This window comes from Cannabis sativa, chromosome 3 (assembly GCF_029168945.1).
Source record: "Cannabis sativa cultivar Pink pepper isolate KNU-18-1 chromosome 3, ASM2916894v1, whole genome shotgun sequence".
NCBI classification, from domain to species: Eukaryota; Viridiplantae; Streptophyta; class Magnoliopsida; order Rosales; family Cannabaceae; genus Cannabis; species Cannabis sativa.
In genome coordinates, this window is record NC_083603.1 from 46,495,202 (window position 1) to 46,513,995 (window position 18,794).

The window sequence follows — 18,794 nt, forward strand, 5'->3', positions numbered from 1 at the left end:
ATGAGGCTAATTTAGCTCAAATATTCAATCGTAACTTCAAGCATCCTGGAATTTTTCGATGTCAGTTTCATAACAATCATCATTCTTATTTTTCTTCTAAAGCTTTCATGATAATCGAGGATCTCACCATAAGCAATATGGCAATATGTCACAAGGTGAATTTTCTTTTAATATTGGTCGTGGAACATTTAATTATCCTCGAGCTAGCAAACTTCATCCAACACCAAATCGAGTTTAATGTCAACTTTTTCATAAACTTGGACACACAGTTCTTGATTGCTTCTACAAATTTGACAAACGTTTCACATGTATTTTTCCAGCATTTAATCCTGCCAATATTCAAGTCAATTTGGTTTAGACCAACACTACTAGAATGGTAACTGGTATCCTGACTCTGGAGCCTTTAATCACTGCACTTCGGGCCTTCAAAACCTTATGACCAACTCAGTTTATGGTGGATCAAATAGTCTCTATATTGGTAATGGTTCAGGTTTGTCCATTTAACACAATGGATGCACTCTCTCTTCACTGAGCTTCGTATCCATCTGCCTCGAACCCCTGTGATTTGGTGTGACATTCTTAGCACCATCTTACTCACTGCAAATCCCATATTTCATGCTCACACTAAACATATTGTGTTGAACCTATATTTCGTAAGAGAAAAGATAGCCCTAAAAATGGTTCATGTTAATTATGTCCTTGTTGCCGATCAAATTGCTAATGGTCTCACCAAAGCTATCTCCAGCACTCGTTTTTCATTTTTCAAGACCAAACTTTGCATTGGTGAGTGTACCAATTTTAAGTTTGTGAGGAAGTGTAAAGAGAGTTAGTTGAGTCTGTTATGGGATTAATTAAAGGGGGTTAGTTTTCTATTATGTTTGTTGTAAAGTTCTTATTCATAACAGTTAGCCTTATTTGGTTTTCCTTTAATTTCTTTGTAGCTCGTTTCAGTTAGATTCAATACAAATACAGATAGATATTTCTTTTCTCATTCTCATTCTAACTCTTTTTTTCTACTTTTATTCTCTTTTCTTCTTTTATATTTGTTCTTAATCATGTCAAAGAGATAGAATGTATCTAATACAGCTGTATAAAATTTATTGAGCATTTGGGAAAAACTTAACTATACAAAGACAACTACATTAATTAAAACACGATAATGATTGAGGTCATCATTCTTTATTATAAGTTTGATCGAGTTGTTAAATAATATATTCCTCGTCCGGATTGGTATATGATTTTTGATTCCACAACGTACGTAGACCACCATTAATAATGAACTAGAAGACATTTATCACTAAAATATATAGTTATTTTGTCTCGTTGGATGTAAAATAAATTTGTCTTGTATATACATTTTAGTGCTACAGAAGAAGAAGAATTATCTCTATTTTTCCTCTTCTCTTTTTGAAAGGGTACCTTGAAGACTGCTAACACACAATTGTTTATACAATTAATGTTTATAATTTATGGGTTTTTAAAGTTTCATAAGTTTATACTTTATGAAGAAAAAAATATATTCTCTTCAATCATATGTAACTGATTCAGATCTGATTGGATTAAAAAAGACATAATTGAGCCGAAAGCTTTGTTCTTTCGAGAATCCAATTATTAAGGAACACAAATTATATAAAGAGAATTTTTATTTTTGGCGTCATATAAATGGAATATATATAAGTTTTGTCAATAAAAAATAAAATAGAATATATATAAGTATTTAATTATATAGTAAAATTTAAAGGACCCCCACGTCGTGCTGTCGTTTTTTGTCTTTTATTTATTGTTTACATTTTTGATCATTCTGCAAAAATTTCACTGCTCATTGCTTCTTTCCCACGCCTTTACAGAGAGAGAAACTGATGGGTGTGATGGATTCTGAATTACTTACTGCCACTCAAATTTATTGCCTTAACAAGAAATGAAAAATAAAATGCAAAAAAAGAAAGAAAAATAATAATACTATATTGTACTTAATAATAAAAGAAAAGGTTATATAGAGAAAAATGATTAGCCCCACATATAAAGTAATACTTCTCTCAGTGAGAGAGAGAGAGTCTTCTTGTTCTGATGAACACAAGCAAAACAGTGCATGCATGACAAGATAATATAATATCTCAGTTACATATAAATATAAAAACAATATTAATAAATAAATAAAGTCTACATTCTCATCATTATTAAAGGAGTAGAAAAAAAAAAGAAATTAAATATGTGGGATATGGTGGGGGATATGAGATCAGAAGAGTTAGATTTGGTTCACCAAATATTATTTTCAAGCAACAAGAAATGAATAAATAAAGTTAGTGCTTTTGGTGATCTCGAGAAATTTTGGGGGGTGGGGGGGTTTTAGCTGACAGTTAACAGAGGAGAAAAGAGTCGTAGATCGATCTATCGATCGATGGATGATAATGATGATGATGAATTAAATGACAAATAATAGATGTGACTCAAATCCAGATATGGTTCAGACTGTCTATGCTCGTGTGTGTTTTTGCGTTAGTTGCAATAGTATAGTACTACTACTACTATACTACTCTTCTCTCAATATAGTAATTGATCATAGAGAAGGGTTATTTGGTTCATTATTAATTATTTTTTTATTTTATTTTATTTGTAATGAGACTAACACTTTACTACAGTGTCAGTGACACTATATATATAGCTCTTTATTTTATTTTGTGTCATTAATGTCAGGTGTGTAAGAAAAATGATCATGATGTTGCATGATTAGCTAGGGAATGAATATAACAACTAGGAATGCACTTAATAATATATATTATATATGGTTGGTAATGTGAAAAATGTTATTAATATCATCAAATTAATCATGATCGTCGAAATAATATAATATAACACAGTTTAATTTCCACGATAATATATATTATATACATATATATATATAAATGTTTGTGACTGGTTTGAGGTCCCTGAGAATATGCCGCGAGCTGATTTTGACACATCAAAATGTATAAACCCTAACAAAAACTAATGTTTTTTTTTTTGTGGTTTTTATTTTCTGAAAATCTGTACTTTAACTTAATTTGGATATATCTTCTTTTGGGATTCTACTGAAAGATTGTATTAGTGTCAATCAGAGAATCTTTAATAAATATTATATAGATGAAATATATACTTTAGTTTTTGGAGAGAGCCGGCCAGCTTTATTAATTAGTTTTATATACAAACAACTTATATGCATGCATTAATTTAAGAGCTAGCTTCTGATTGTCAGGAAAAGATGTCATATATATATATATATATGTGTATGTAAGGTGAAACATATATAATGTAAAACTTAATGCAACAATAATGAGATAGAGAGTGAGAAAAAAAGAAGGGGGGGACCTGGGGTTTCACTGTGAGAAGACTTTTGTCTAAGGTTTCACTGTTTTGTCTGGTGTAAGTGTTGGTCAGATAATGGACACAGCAGTGTTGATTGCTGATCATGAAAGGGGCTTAACTTGGGCATGGAAAAGCTGTTTCATCAATATCAGTGATCATATAATATATATATGCATAGAAGAAAATTAAATAAAACTTTTCGTGAATCCAATCTATCTCTCTCTCTGATAAAGGGGAAAACAACTGTGATTTATATATAGTACTGTTTTGGATATCTCATACTATCTATAATTAAATGAGAGGTAGAGGATAGAGAATCAGTTTCACATGAAAAAATTGTATGTAGTAGATTAATTATAATATTATCACCAAAATATATGTGCACACACCACACTAGTGATATAAATGAGGTATATTATATATATATATATATATATATATTATTAGAACATTTAAGTACAGGTAATGTATATGTGAGTGTTCGTACTTCAACAGAAAAAAAGTTGTTCACACTAATAAAATATACACAAGAAAAAATATATAACTCCATATGTATAGTTTAAAGTCCCACTTCTTCGTTCTAATTTATACCTTTTAATTACTGTTTTGTAACTAGCAGTCATATATATATTAATATAGCGTAAATTATGTATGTAGGTATGAAGGTATGTATGTATACGTGTATGTAGTATGCATAAATAATCAAAACAAAAATAATAATTAAGAAAATGACATTCAGCTGATTAATCAAAGAAAAAATTTAATTAGCACAATATTCTGCAAAGAGAAAATCAAAAGGTGGTCCTCAAGATCAAACAAAGCGGAAGCAAAGGTGAAAGGTGAGAGCATATATTTTTATTTATACATATATAGGTCTAAAAGAAGAGTAAAGCCCTAGAGTTAGGGTGAAGAATAATCCTCTTTATTATAAGAAATATAGTAATATATAGTTTTTATTTCATTTATTCTTGAGAGAACCATAAAACAATGTGGACAGAATGTCAACTCCAATCCGCATGCGAATACCTTGATCAGAATTGCACTAATTACACACAATAAAAAAAAATAAAAGACATTATTTCATCCCATTACTTATTACAATAGTTATCTATAGCTATACTACTATACTGATCAATCAAGAGTAGTACAGCCTTTATTAATTAGGTCCCTATATAAATATATAAAAACCTACTCATGACCCCAAAAATAAGCTCACACACACAATAATACAAGGTTTTTGAATACTAATAATATAACTAAAACCCACCAAAAACAATATCAAATATATATAAATATATATAGACTCTCTAGCAGGATGAATGAAAAAAGCAAAAATATAGAAAACGACTCATCACGTGAGGCTACTATATAACAATTCCAAAAGACTCAAATTATATAAAGAAAACCCTAGATGAGAGATTTGATTATTATACCTTCTTCTTCTTTTTTATTTCTTCTTTCTCTCATCACAATTTGATCAAAGGTGTCCTTCTCCACCTCCTCCTTCGTTGATATTGTCATGACTCCAAGGGAGAGAAGTAGTATTGTAAGGAAGAGAAAAGCCACCACCACCACCAATTGGGTGATGATGATAGAACTGACTATCTCCCCCTCCTGCTCCTTGCCTTGGTGGACCAGACATCATTGGATGATCATGAATAATGTTATTCAGATGATGATGATCTGATACATTAGGGGCCAGTGGCGGGGGCGGGGGCATCTCGGTGCAGGCAAAGCGGATGAGATCTGCGTTGGCTGCATCGAGCTCCTTTTGCAGCCTATGGACTTGTCTTTGGAGGAAAGAAATGGCTCCAACACAGCCGTAGACAGGGTCTCTGACTCGGGCCTCGGCCTCGTAAGCCAGAGAGTTAACTGCGTCCTCCCTTTGGTGAGAAGGGAGGTCGTTGAGTAACTTTGTCACGTTGCTTGCACCAAAAATTTTGTGGACATTGGCGAACTTTTGTGGCTCCTCTGGTGGGAAGTAAGGCGCAAAAATGCAACCAGGCATGCATTTCCTCCTCAAGAACTTACAAGCTGCGCATGGTGAGTTGTACGTGCTCGATGATGATGATGCCATATTTTTCTCTATCTCTTTAGCTATCACTGTTTTTGCCTGATATATATATATATATATTATTCTATATATGCACCTACACATAGTATATCACAATGTTATTTTCATGCGTGATCATATATATGTCATGTAAATAATTGTTAAGAAACTTTACATATGGAGATTAGAGAGATGCTGTTCTTGTTAATTAATTAATTAACTGATATGTATATATAATACATATATTTATATGTGATTTTGATGATCATATATATAATGTCTTTACTACTTCCTCTTCTTCATCAATATACATAATTATATATATTAATAAATCAGATTTGAGATATTCGTTTCTCAAGTACTAGGGTTTACAAGATCATGCTACCTCTTCTTTAAAATCGAATTATTTATAGTTTTATAATAAGATGGAGGGCTACAACAACTCTCTGTCTTTCCTTTGTATAATTGTTTATAGAACTATCTCTTTTTTATCAATTAACTATACATTTTTCACAGATTAAATAGTTACTTATATATATATCACATATATACTATCTTTATCAATTATAGTAGCTAGTAATAATATATATACATATGTATATATTAGGTTTAAAGCAACTAGTTCTATTAAGACTCTCTTCACTACCTTTGTCCGATTAATTCTTCTCAAATAATTAGTTATAGAACAGATCTGATGGCAACTAATGATCACTGAAAGTATTAAAAAATAATATATTTAATTATGCTCATATAACAAGACAAGTCTCAAAATAAAATTATGTTCATGATGACAAAGCTTTGTTATGTATAATAATATGAAGATATATATACATATTTTTTGAGAAGATATAGATGAGCTGCCTGTATATATACCTGAAATAAATTAATTAAGAGATCCAGTATTATTAACTTTTTGTAAACACCTAATTAATTAACTACTGCATATATCCATATATAGAAAACAAAATATGCAACAAAGAAGTAGCAACTTTAATACAACACTTTTTCAAGTGTGTGTATTAATATATATATATTTACCTGATTATGATCCAGATAGGTTTCTTAGATCAAAATGAATAGATAAAAAAAGAAAAATACTACTTTCCTTTTCCCCTATTGTGAACTACTAGATCAGCTCTCAAATTAATTTCAGAGCTGGCTCTCTCTCTTAAATATACTTTGTAATCTGAGCATATATAACAGATTTACAGAAGGGTGATCTCCAAATGAGGGAACCCTAAGTTAATTATAAGAATAATGGAGAGAGATCTAGAGAGAGAGAGAGAGAGAGAGAGAGAGAGAGAGAGAGAGAGAGCTGCAAAGCTCAGTGGCTAAAAGGTAATGGGGGGGAAGGGAGGGAAATCAAAGCATTTAGTGGATGGAGAGGGAATGGAGGCAAAAGACAAAGGTAATAAATGGAAGGTACACTAAAAAAGAGTGACTATGACACTGCATCTAATAATAATATTATTAATAATAATAATATCAGGTTGTGTGAGGATGTCTTCATTCTTCATTCCAGTACCCTAGCTTACTTTTTTTCCCTTCTATATATTATAGAAAAGTTATTAGCATATTTATATAAATTTGTATTAATAAAATGGGGCATTCCAATTAATGTTGCAACCTTATAGTTATTTTGAGCTACATATATATAAGAGTTTTAAAGGTCATATAATTTATTAATATATATATATATATGGTCAATTAATGTGAATATCATTTACATGTATCGATCATGTCGACTTAATTAAATAGTTTTGTATGTTTTTTATAATAAGTACTTTATAATATTTTTGGCCAACTTGTATCAATTTATATATATAGGCTTTCAAAAAATTAAAAAAAAAAAAATACATATTTAGAGATCAGTAACTAGTGACTGAGAATTTACTATTTGGTGATACTAATTAACTCCCTATAGCTAATAATTACTTGCTCTGCCAGAGATATCTGACATATGTATATATATAGATTATAAGATATATTAAGTAGTCCGACTAGTGTTGATTTGGGATCCTGGGCTAAGAAATATATTCTGATCATTATATATATAAAGGCGATAAACATGTTAATTATATAAAATATACCACAATGAAAAACACAAAAAATATATATCAATAATAGAATATAAAAAACACAGCAACTATTATTCTTATCTCTTCACTATTTATACATAAGAACACTACACGTATTTTGCATATTATATATATAATATATTAGCTATCTAGAATAGTACTGTGCTGTTCTCCTCGTTTGCTATTAGATTCTATACTTGGTGTCAAAGAAGAAATAGTACTATTTCAATAGTGTACTCCAAAAATTACATATTTATAATCATAAGAATATTCTTCATAACTTCACCAATAAGCTAATTGAGTTATTTGTTAACGGTTTAACGCCCTATAGCTACACAAATACTCAGTATTGTACTACATGAGTGTTGCTTATATTTATAGATCTAGATATATAATATAGTTTGAATATACTGATTTGGTCTCAATATATTTTTTTTTCAAATATCAATATTAATGAGGGGAGATCAATATTAACTGATGATGACATTACAACAATACTAAAAAATAGGGTGGGAAGAGTCCGCCGATATTAATAGCAAAATCGGTCAGTATTTGGTATTACCGGCAGGGTTTCGCTGGAATTGTCCATCGGTATTACTCATTAATGAGTTCTAGCTCTTGCATAGACTTTTAATCAACTTTATTACAAGTTAATTAGAGGCTTCATAATATAGTAGCTATGGGAGAATATTATGAAGAAAGTACTGCCTTGCTCTAGCAGTATATATATATATACATATATATATATATATATAAATAGTTTTTGTGTCAAGGAAAAGAAAAACATCATGCATGTTTGTACATTAATATTTATGTAGCTAGCCTTTTTCTTTTTCTTTTTCGTTTGGACTTAATTAGTCTAGTAAATATACTATATACCAAATGTCTCTATCCATTGCATATAAATAAATAAAATCAGTTTCAAATTGATCATAAAGTCATGACATAACTACCTATATACCTTAACTAATTCTAGATTAAGAGTTTAAACGGCATAGAACTACATTTGACCATTTCCCAAAAGAAAGAAAAATCAATTTCATGTAGACTAGCCCTATACAATTTCATGTAGACCAGCTCTCAATTTCACATTTGTTCTAACTTTATTGATTCAAATCCTGAGATACATGTGTTTAATTATTAATTTATTTATTTGGGTGTGGATTGATGGATCGAATAGCTCCAACAAACTACGCAGTACTATACTTACTACTTCCATGCTTAAGGAATATTTTACAGCTCTAGAGTAAAGTAACAGCTACCTTTATATATTTAATGTACGGCAGGTTAATTTTCAGGATTCCTTTCACAGATGAATAATCCAGATTTGTGAAATAATTATTTAAACGATGACGTACTTGATTGTGACGTTTGTAATCCTGAAATGGATTAATTTTGTAGAAAGTCATTTAATAAGAAATAATAATAGTATATGTTCATAAATAATAGTGCAGTTATATGTATGATTAATTACTTGGTTAAACATTTCATATCAAAGCCTCTTCTGATAATTAAAGATATGTACACAAAACATGCACTAGCCTATTCAATATAGTGATTCATTAATAATGCTTATAAATTATAATTACCTAATTATGACTTGTTCCTCACTACTCTCCTTAAAATTAATATATATATATGTAAAAAATGAATATTGAAAAGCCGTTATATATTTCAAACCTAAACAATTTTTACAGATTATTATACCAATGAAAACGACCGAGATAAACACTAGCTCTACACACAAACATATTCTAATTTTTGTTTCAACAATTTAATAATTACTATGCTATATAGCTAGTATAAACCCAAACATGATGAGTTGCCAAAACAAAAGTGTACATGTGTATGTGGACAGTGTAATAAGAGAGAGAGGTAAATAAGTATATACGTACACATGTTTGTAATTACCAAAAGCAGGGTGCTCAACATAGCTATATATATATAAATATAAATATATAGCTAGGAGCAAGATGATCACTTGTAGAGGTAGGTGGTCGTGTGTAGGTATTCCCAGAGTGGGGGGACCTTAAGAGACAGTAGAAGATGTTTTTTTCTTCTTTTTTTATTTAACTATTTTATGTTGTTGTCTCATCAATCACTAGTGCTATAGCCTATAGTTCATTTCAAATATCTATAAAGATGAAGAATTAAGAAGATATATATATATATAGGAGAGAAAGAAAAGTCTTTATACATCGCTCTCATAGTCATTAATGTCACATATATATTATCCCTGTTTGTAGTTGGTCCCATTACATATATTTCTTCATCACCTTCCTAGATAAGGCTTACAAAATACCAAAAACTACTTGTGTTGTAGGCCAATGAGTGTCTCAGTGTAGACCAATGAAAATTGAAGAGATGAGCTGGGGTTTTTGAAGGGTTGGGAGCAATGGGTTTTTGGAATCTCTCATGAATGCCCCATTATATACACATGTATGAGATTCATTTTCTTTTATAATCTTTTCTTTTTGGTCATAAATACAAAAGGATTCAGTGCAAGCTGCTCAAAATTAATTCAATTTTTTTTTAATTTTAGTTATATAAGTGTGTCTCACATTTCTTACCCATATATCACTAATGATATCAGTACTTAGAATATAAATACACACAAAAATTTCCACGCAGTGTTATCAGATTTTTTTAGCTAATTATATTTATCAAAACTGAGAGCTACTGTTTTAAAAAGCGCAGACAATAGGTGTAATATTTGAGTACATGTATTATATATATATATTTAAGGGTAGATATCATTACTTTATAATAAAACTAAAATTAAACACTCTACAGTATTTAAAAATTTAAAAATAAATTTAAGATTGATTAGGTATTTTACAATTTAGATCTTGAATGGCTTACAATAAATTCAATTTTTCTTTTTTCAAAAAAAAAAAAAAACAAAACAAAAAAACAAAAAAAGAAAGAAAAAGCTTAAGTAATTTTATTTTATTTTTTATAAATCAAGCATCTTTGTTAAATGATAAAATAATAAGCAAAATGTCCCTATTATAAACACGATGAGCCTCAGAAAGAGTATATCGCCCCAAAACATATACAACTTTATTTACAGATTGTTTGAAAAAATAAAAAGAGATAAAACATAAATTATTAATAATAACTTCATAACAATCCAAAATTACACAGCCATGGGAGGGATTGTGTTTTTAATTTTATTTTTAATCAGATCAATGAATCACGTTAAGACTATCAAGTTCCAGCACTACATATACCACCTCAAAAAGTTTACCTATTTAAATCTTAATAATTTATATATTTTTATTCTGCAAAAATTAAAAAACCTTAAGTATTTAAGTAACAATTTAACTATTTTAGCTGGGAATATTAACCTTACATATAAACAGGATTTTAGTAAATAGTTGGCCCATAGTTTCACCAGACAATTCAATATTCTTAAAGCACGCAAATAATCAGTCCATTTTGTTGTCACCCTACTGTCATTTGTGCAACCAATTCTTTTGGGTTAATTTTCATCCAAACAAAATAAATAAATATTTAAAGTGGATGATTAAATTTATAGTGTAGGTACATGTAGCAATATGCATACATAAATATATAATAATATTATTAATTAGTATGATTTTTAAGGGAATATAATCAATTGTTAGTTAATTAATTTCTTAATTCATATTAGTTAATACTTAAAGATTCATCATAAATTATAAGTAGTTTTTCGTATGCCATCATTTCGTAATTAATTGAACATACTTTTATATATATATATATAGAAGAGGTTTCAATGGTTACATTTTTATTGTAACCATCATGGTTACATTTTTTTAAGCCATTGGATTACTATTAAATAGTTGTGATTAATTTAGAAATTAAATAAAAATAAATAATAAATAACTTGTAACCTGAAAGTAACCTAATCATTTATTTCCTTATAAAACTTTAATTAAGATTAATTATATTTTAAAATTAAGTTAATTATAATTATTAATTAATTTTTTGCAATTTATTACTATATAAGGATCTTTTAGCAATTTATTTTTTTATACTTAAATTATTTAAAATTTTATAGCAAAACTTTTTATAATTTAAAATTATACACATACAATTTCATAATTTAAATTTTATTATACTTGTAATCTTAATTTTAAATTATTACACTTAATTATTTAATTTTTTTATTTAAATATTTAAAAAGTAAAAAATCAAATAAATTGAAGAATTTTTTAGAAAAAAAATAGCTGCACTTGTTATTGATTGATTAGCTTGAGGCCTAATACTTAGTTCATATAATTGTAACAAAATAATTAAATATTACTTAAAAATAATTAATTATTTAAAAATTTATTATAAGAAGAGAATTTTAATTTGTGTCAAAAGAAATTTAATTTTTGTAAAAAAAATAAATTTTATTGTAAATATTATAATTAAATGGCTTAATTATTAAAATAATTCAAGTAAGGATTTAAATATAAATATTAATTGCTAAAAGAGGTCTTGTTAAATATTTAATTAATTATTTTAAGAAAATAATTAATTATAATTAAATAATTCTAAAAAAGGAATGTCTACTATTTAATTAATTATTTTAAGAAAATAGTTAATTATAATTAATTAAATCTAAAAAAGGAAAGTCTACCTATTAGTAACCTGCTATTACAGGTTAAAGAAAAATGTAACCATATGGTTACAATAAAAATGTAACCATTGAATAGTCACCCATATATATATATATAATAAATAATGTTTATTATACCTGGTTAATGTTTCTGTTGTTATAAAATAATATAAAATAATATAAAGTAGATGAGAAGAAAGAAGAAGAAGATGAAGAGAGAAAGAGAAAGTGAATGAGAATTTCTGAGTTGTTTATTCCAATGGGGTGAACCCCTATTTATACAAATACAAGAGTGAGATATTAAGAAACTAAGAAAAAGGGAAACTAAGGAAAAGAGGAATGTTGATTACAATTAATGACAATAAATAAAAGATTTGGACATCCACATAATTAATAATATTTATAACACTCCCCCTTGGATGTCCATAATAGCTGCCTTATTAAAAATCTTGCTGAAAACTTGGTCAAAGGAAAAAGAGTATAGTGTAAACTAACTCCCTCCCCCTCATTTAGGCATTTGTGGAGATCTTCTAATCGACGAATTTCGATCTTGTCTGCCGTCTTCTCAAATGTTGATGTTGGTAATAACTTTGTGAATAAGTTTGTAAGATTGACACTTGATTGAATATGTTGAACACCAATATGCATTTTCTTGAAGCGTATAAAGAAGAATTTCGTGAAATGTGTTCTAACTCTATCTCCTTCAATGTACCTCCTTTTAGTTGAACGATGCAAGCAGTATTATCCATAGAGAATTGCTTGGGTTGATACTTCTTTATTGAGTGCAATCCATATGTTTCCCGAATATGCTATGTCAATGATCTCACTCACACACATTCTCTACTTGCTTCATAAAATGCAAGTATGTTAACATGATTTATAGTTGCCTCGTTAAAAACCTTGCCAGAAAAACCCAGTGGGACAAAATCTGAGCTAGGGAAAAAGAGTACAATATATATTTCATATTCATAACTATATGTAAGTTGCCTCGTTAAAAACCTTGCCAGGAAAACCCATTGGGACAAAACCTGAACTAAGGGAAAAAGAGTGCAACATGAATATGTCTCCCCCTCATGCACATATGATCCATAATTCTTTTGGTGATAATATATCTCATAAGATTATTGTAATCACTTTTAAAATATCACCATATATAATCTTTGATCATATATTTTCTATAACTCTTCCAGAGTATGTATGGACTTCTAAATTATAGATGAGGGGTTCGTGGAACATTAGTCTTTATCCAACTAATTGTATCATTCATGTGTGTACACAACTTTGTTCATACGAAAATTTAAAATTTCAATTAGATATGAACATAACACATTAATGGTACTACAAATTTTCATTTGTGACAATGATGGTACTCCAAGACCATATATTTATTCCATCTTGTTTTATGATCTTAATTTTCATATCAAATGATCATATATCCATAATTCTTAATACATATGAAGTACTTCAGGACTTCAATACTAATGAACAAACTTTATACATTTAATATTTCTCGATATACAAAAGAAATAAAAGTTTGTTCTTCAATTAATCAAAAACTCTTCAAGAGTCTATCACAACGTATAATTTACGTATTTATATTGCATAGACAACCATAGGTATTTTTCAAATAATAATTTACTTACATGTCTTTATTTCATACAAAGATCTTTGTCATATAGTGCGCGCGACTTTGAATTTATATCACTTAAGACATGTATTAAATTCTTCTAGAATTTTTAGATAAGGCTTATTTCAAATTCTCACTATATTAGGAGCTCCAAATAAATAACCTTTTGTTGCAACATTTATGTGACGCTTATAAATCCTCATAAAATATATTCCAGGCTATAATCAAATCATGATTATATTTTCTCAATATTTAAGCCTTACTTCAATCAATCTCATGTCTATGCAAACTTTGTACAACAATTCATTATGTACAAATACATATATGCAAATTTCTCATTAGAAATATTTATTTGCACACCCTACAAGTCTTACTTCACTTTATGTGAGTAAATTTGCCTGGATTGCGTCATAATATTTTGGCCAAAAATCAAAATGTATGTCGATGATTCTCGACAAATCTAATACCATGATCCTTGCTATCTCATGTTAGTTTATTGCATATGCAAACATTCAATATTTATTGTCGACAAAAATTTCAATAAATGATAATTTCCTCCCATATTGACATAACTTATAGAGATCTCTTTAAATTACATATTTTTCAAATATGTTTATCATTTATAGGTACCTATATAGAATCACTTCAGGGATTCAATTATGATCAAATGTGTTATGTCTAACTTCTCTTGGGAGTCTTTTCGAGTACCGTTTTCATCACGGTTATCATTTTAATGCTTTATAACATTAAGGTATCTCCATGAGTACCTCTAGATTTAACAACTTCAGGGCAAATCAAATGAACATTTATTAATAATTTCTACATTGTTCATTTACGCTTCAGGCGTTTTCAACTCATTCTATCTCAACTTTGAATAATATTGATTTGCAGTTGGTATATATCATTTTGAACTATATTGTTCTTATATACTTTGTGCAAGGATCATTTTTCAAAAATTATCATCATCCCAACTGCTTCTCTCCCCCTGATCGAGAGAATTTTTAAAAATTGTGATATCTAATAATATTAATATACCTGTAGGGATTTCAGTATATCACAATGAATCAATATTTGTTTAAACTCATATATACTATATGACATTGAACTTCAGGTTCAATAAACTTCAGTTTCAAGTTCAATCATTATGAACTTAATTCATTTATAAGAATGAGTCATACGTGTATAATTAGAAATACATAAATTTACACATTTTGTAAATGCATGATTATATAATCTTATCACATCGATAAGAAACTATGCAATAAAAATCTAACAATGGCTCAAGATTGTTAAGAAAATATAATTTAAATATTTTCTATTTGCAAATATATGCACATTCTTCTTTTGAGCCTTATAAATAACAATGAGAAGAATCTTTTGGTTCTTCAACAAAATTTAGTCAAATTCTTTGACAATTTATTGCATATGATTGATCATGTCAAAATAATTCAATTCATGAACTTCAGGTTCACTATAATTTGTATTTCAATGAAACTTTCAAAATGTAATGTAAATTCATTACAACATAATCATTACAAGTTTCATTTTTATATACACGAATAATATAATTATATTATTCTCCAAAACATATACACTCTTCAGGAGTCACTATTATGTTTATCAAACTTTATATTTCTTCAGGAATCACTATCATCAATTCAATGATGTGTATAATGTAAAATGTATATGACAACTTCATCATGTTGTTATAATGGTCAGATAGATATAACCATAATATATCATTCATGTTTCCTGGTATCTTTTTAACAAGTCGTCTAATTTATTAATAGACTATTCATCAGTCTAATTATCATGACTTGATATATTATATATTTAAATGTACAACCAGTACATACAATAAGCTATTTCTTATTACTTTCATAACTAGATAAAAGTTATACATCAAGTACATACAAATATATTTTACTACTCCAAGTAGCAATTGTATGTAAGACTTCTTCAGGAAGCTTTTCAAATAATCATTTTGTGATTCTTTATCACTTTGATTATATTAAATCACTAACGAATATTAGTAAATTATATATCCACTTTTGGGAATATGCAAACTGAATTATATAGTAACTATATATATACATATCCTGTACTAACAATAGTTTGAAACTATTGATTTCAAGAAATAATAAAATATGTATATATTAATTTGCTTCTGGCATTACCAATATATGTGAAATCTATATTCTTTGAAATAGAATTTCATGTCTATTCATTCTCTTTAGGTGATGATATTTAAATATTCTAAATGTACAATAAGTTTGTACAATTCACATTCTATTAAATAATCAAGTATACTTTTATCTTGACTATAAGTGCGTCCGTACTACAGGTACGCGACCACTATTATTCAATTCCACACATGATATATAGATTTCATGCACTTTGATTGTGTGTGGTATCTCATCTTTTGGTTGTTTCCAATTTCTTTTGGAAATATTTGAGTAGCAAACAATGCCATTGATTATTTAAAATCATTACATTCACTTCAGGGAATGACGTTGAACAAGTGGAATATTATTATAAATTTCTTAAAAATTTATTACTTGTTCATATATAAAAAGAAATTACTCAGCAATTTCTTTAACAATATTTCAAAGAATATATGAATACAATTTTTGCATAATCTCCAAGATGTATGCAAAATTTGATCTTTAATATATGTCACATGCAATAATTTCCAACATTGCAAGTAATAACAATGTATAGTAACATGACTAATACAAACAATCTTTAAAAGTAGTTGAATTCATTTCGTATCATTCTCTGCAAGGAATGATGAACAATAAATACATGTCTCATGTATTTAAATAACATTAGTCATGCTCACTGTTATTCTTATACTTTGATGTTTCAATGCAATTTTCTTAACATTCTTTTTAGGTATTCAAAACCCACTATAAAATTGCATCAATAATAATCATTTTTAATGATTCTTTAGTTGTATTCACATAAATACAATCATTTTTTTTGACAAATATAAAACATTTACTTCAGGAAATGTTTGTCAAAATCTATATCGATATTAGATTACTTTTCATTGTCCTCAAAGAATACAAGAACATATATATATATATGTATTCATCTCTTTCATTATATATTCATCAACTATATAATGAATATTACGTTTGCATAATCTTCAGGATATATGCAAGATTTTATTGAGGACGCATAATCATCAAGATATATGCAATATTTTATCGAGGATGAATAATCTTCGGGATATATACAATTTTTTTATCGATGATGCATAATCTTCAGGATATATGCAATATTTTATCGATGATGCATAATCTTCAGGATATATGCAATATTTTATCGATGATGCATAATCTTTAGGATATATGCAATATTTTATCGATGATGCATAATCTTTAGGATATATGCAATATTTTATCGATAATACATAATCTTTTGGATATATGTATAATTTATATAGATTTTCTCTATCATATCATAGGCACACATATATTGTAAATATTATGAATGATAAGAACATAATATATATATATATGAAATTAATAATAAATATATAAAAACATATACATACATATATAATATATAGATATATAGATAAAAAGAAAAAAGAAAACAAAAGATTCTTGAAATTGTTTCAGTCAGATAAGTATATATATAAATATATATTTAGTGTATCGTGACTTTGAAATAATTCAAGAACTTTAACAATATACTTACATTGGGACTTGGGCAGAGACTCATGCTTGAAGCTTGGGCAGAGACTCGTGCTGATAACGTGTTATAAAATAATATAAAATAATATAAAGTAGATGAGAAGAAAGAAGAAGAAGATGAAGAGAGAAAGAGAAAGTGAATGAGAATTTCTGAGTTGTTTATTCCAATGGGGTGAACCCCTATTTATACAAATACAAGAGTGAGATATTAAGAAACTAAGAAAAAGGGAAACTAAGGAAAAGAGGAATGTTGATTACAATTAATGACAATAAATAAAAGATTTGGACATCCACATAATTAATAATATTTATAACATCTGTTATTTAGTTGTTTAATTATAAATGTTTATTTATTTCTTGAAGAGAAGATATATAATTATAAATAATATAAAAGAAAATGGACACTGAGTTAGGTGCAGTAATGTATACTGAATATTGGCACTATCTTTTTGTTAAGCTAGCTCTTAAAATAAAAGAGATGACTGCGAAAAATCTGCAGAGTTGATTGGGTATGTAGGTACACACCATGTGGATAATATTATGGGTCAATGGAGGCAAATTAATTTAAAGACCTCAATTTGGTAACTGTGATCATTACGATCAATTTAACAAAAAGTTTTGCCCTAATGATTAGACATGTGCTTATTCCACCCATTCCAAAATTGTTATCATTGATTGATGAATATTAAATACTCATTACTATATTAAAATTTAGGGTAAATACCATTTTGGACCTTGTGTTTTGCAAAAGTTATAGATTTGACCCTGTGTTTTGTTAAATGACAAAATGGACCATGTATTTTCTAAAATAGTAAAAATAGGACCCTGAGCTTAATTTTTGACAACTTTTGTTTTAATACAACCAACTTGAAGATAATGCTTAATACGAACAGATACAAAAAATGTAAATAGTTTTGTCATAGCACTTTTAGATCGGATTATAATTAAACTTTATTTTGACAAAAAAAAATCAATTTAGGGTCCTATTTGTACTATTTTAAAAAATACAGGGTCCATTTTGTCATTTAACAAAACACAGGGTCCAATTGGTAACTTTTGTAAAACAGAAGGTCCAAAATGGTATTTACCCTAAAATTTAAATTTAAGCTTGATTATTAGCCTATATGTTATATACACAATAATTTATTTATTATAGGGATATGACAGAAAAGCTATCTGAATTTTATATTTTTTAACACTTAACCACAAAAATTAAAATTTTTGTAGCAAAACTACCCAATTTTTTTTCTGTTTTCTGTTAGCTATTTATCCCTTCCATCCAAAAAAATTATGTTAAGTGTCATGGTGGACATGCCACAGTGTACACAAGTATACACATGGCAAATTTTTAGTGGTTCACGTAATTTTAATTTTATAAAAATTAATATAAAATTATAAC

The 18,794-nt window shown here is 27.8% G+C and overlaps 1 protein-coding gene across 2 annotated transcripts; it reads right to left on the reverse strand.

Annotated features, from left to right (window-relative positions):
- Positions 1-4,242: 4,242 nt before the first annotated feature.
- Positions 4,243-6,832, reverse strand: LOC115710260 (protein LATERAL ORGAN BOUNDARIES). 2 transcript variants are annotated; one of them, XM_061111974.1, is made up of 3 exons: positions 6,434-6,832; positions 6,227-6,268; positions 4,243-5,492 (listed from the first exon to the last, which is right to left on the reverse strand). In XM_061111974.1, coding segments are annotated over exons 2-3 (675 nt in total). In that variant the 5' UTR covers positions 6,229-6,268; positions 6,434-6,832; the 3' UTR covers positions 4,243-4,819. The 2 variants fall into 2 exon arrangements, with proteins under 2 accessions (XP_060967957.1, XP_060967956.1); XM_061111973.1 differs by lacking the exon at positions 6,227-6,268 and having other exon boundaries at positions 6,434-6,831.
- Between the last annotated feature and the right edge of the window lie 11,962 nt (positions 6,833-18,794).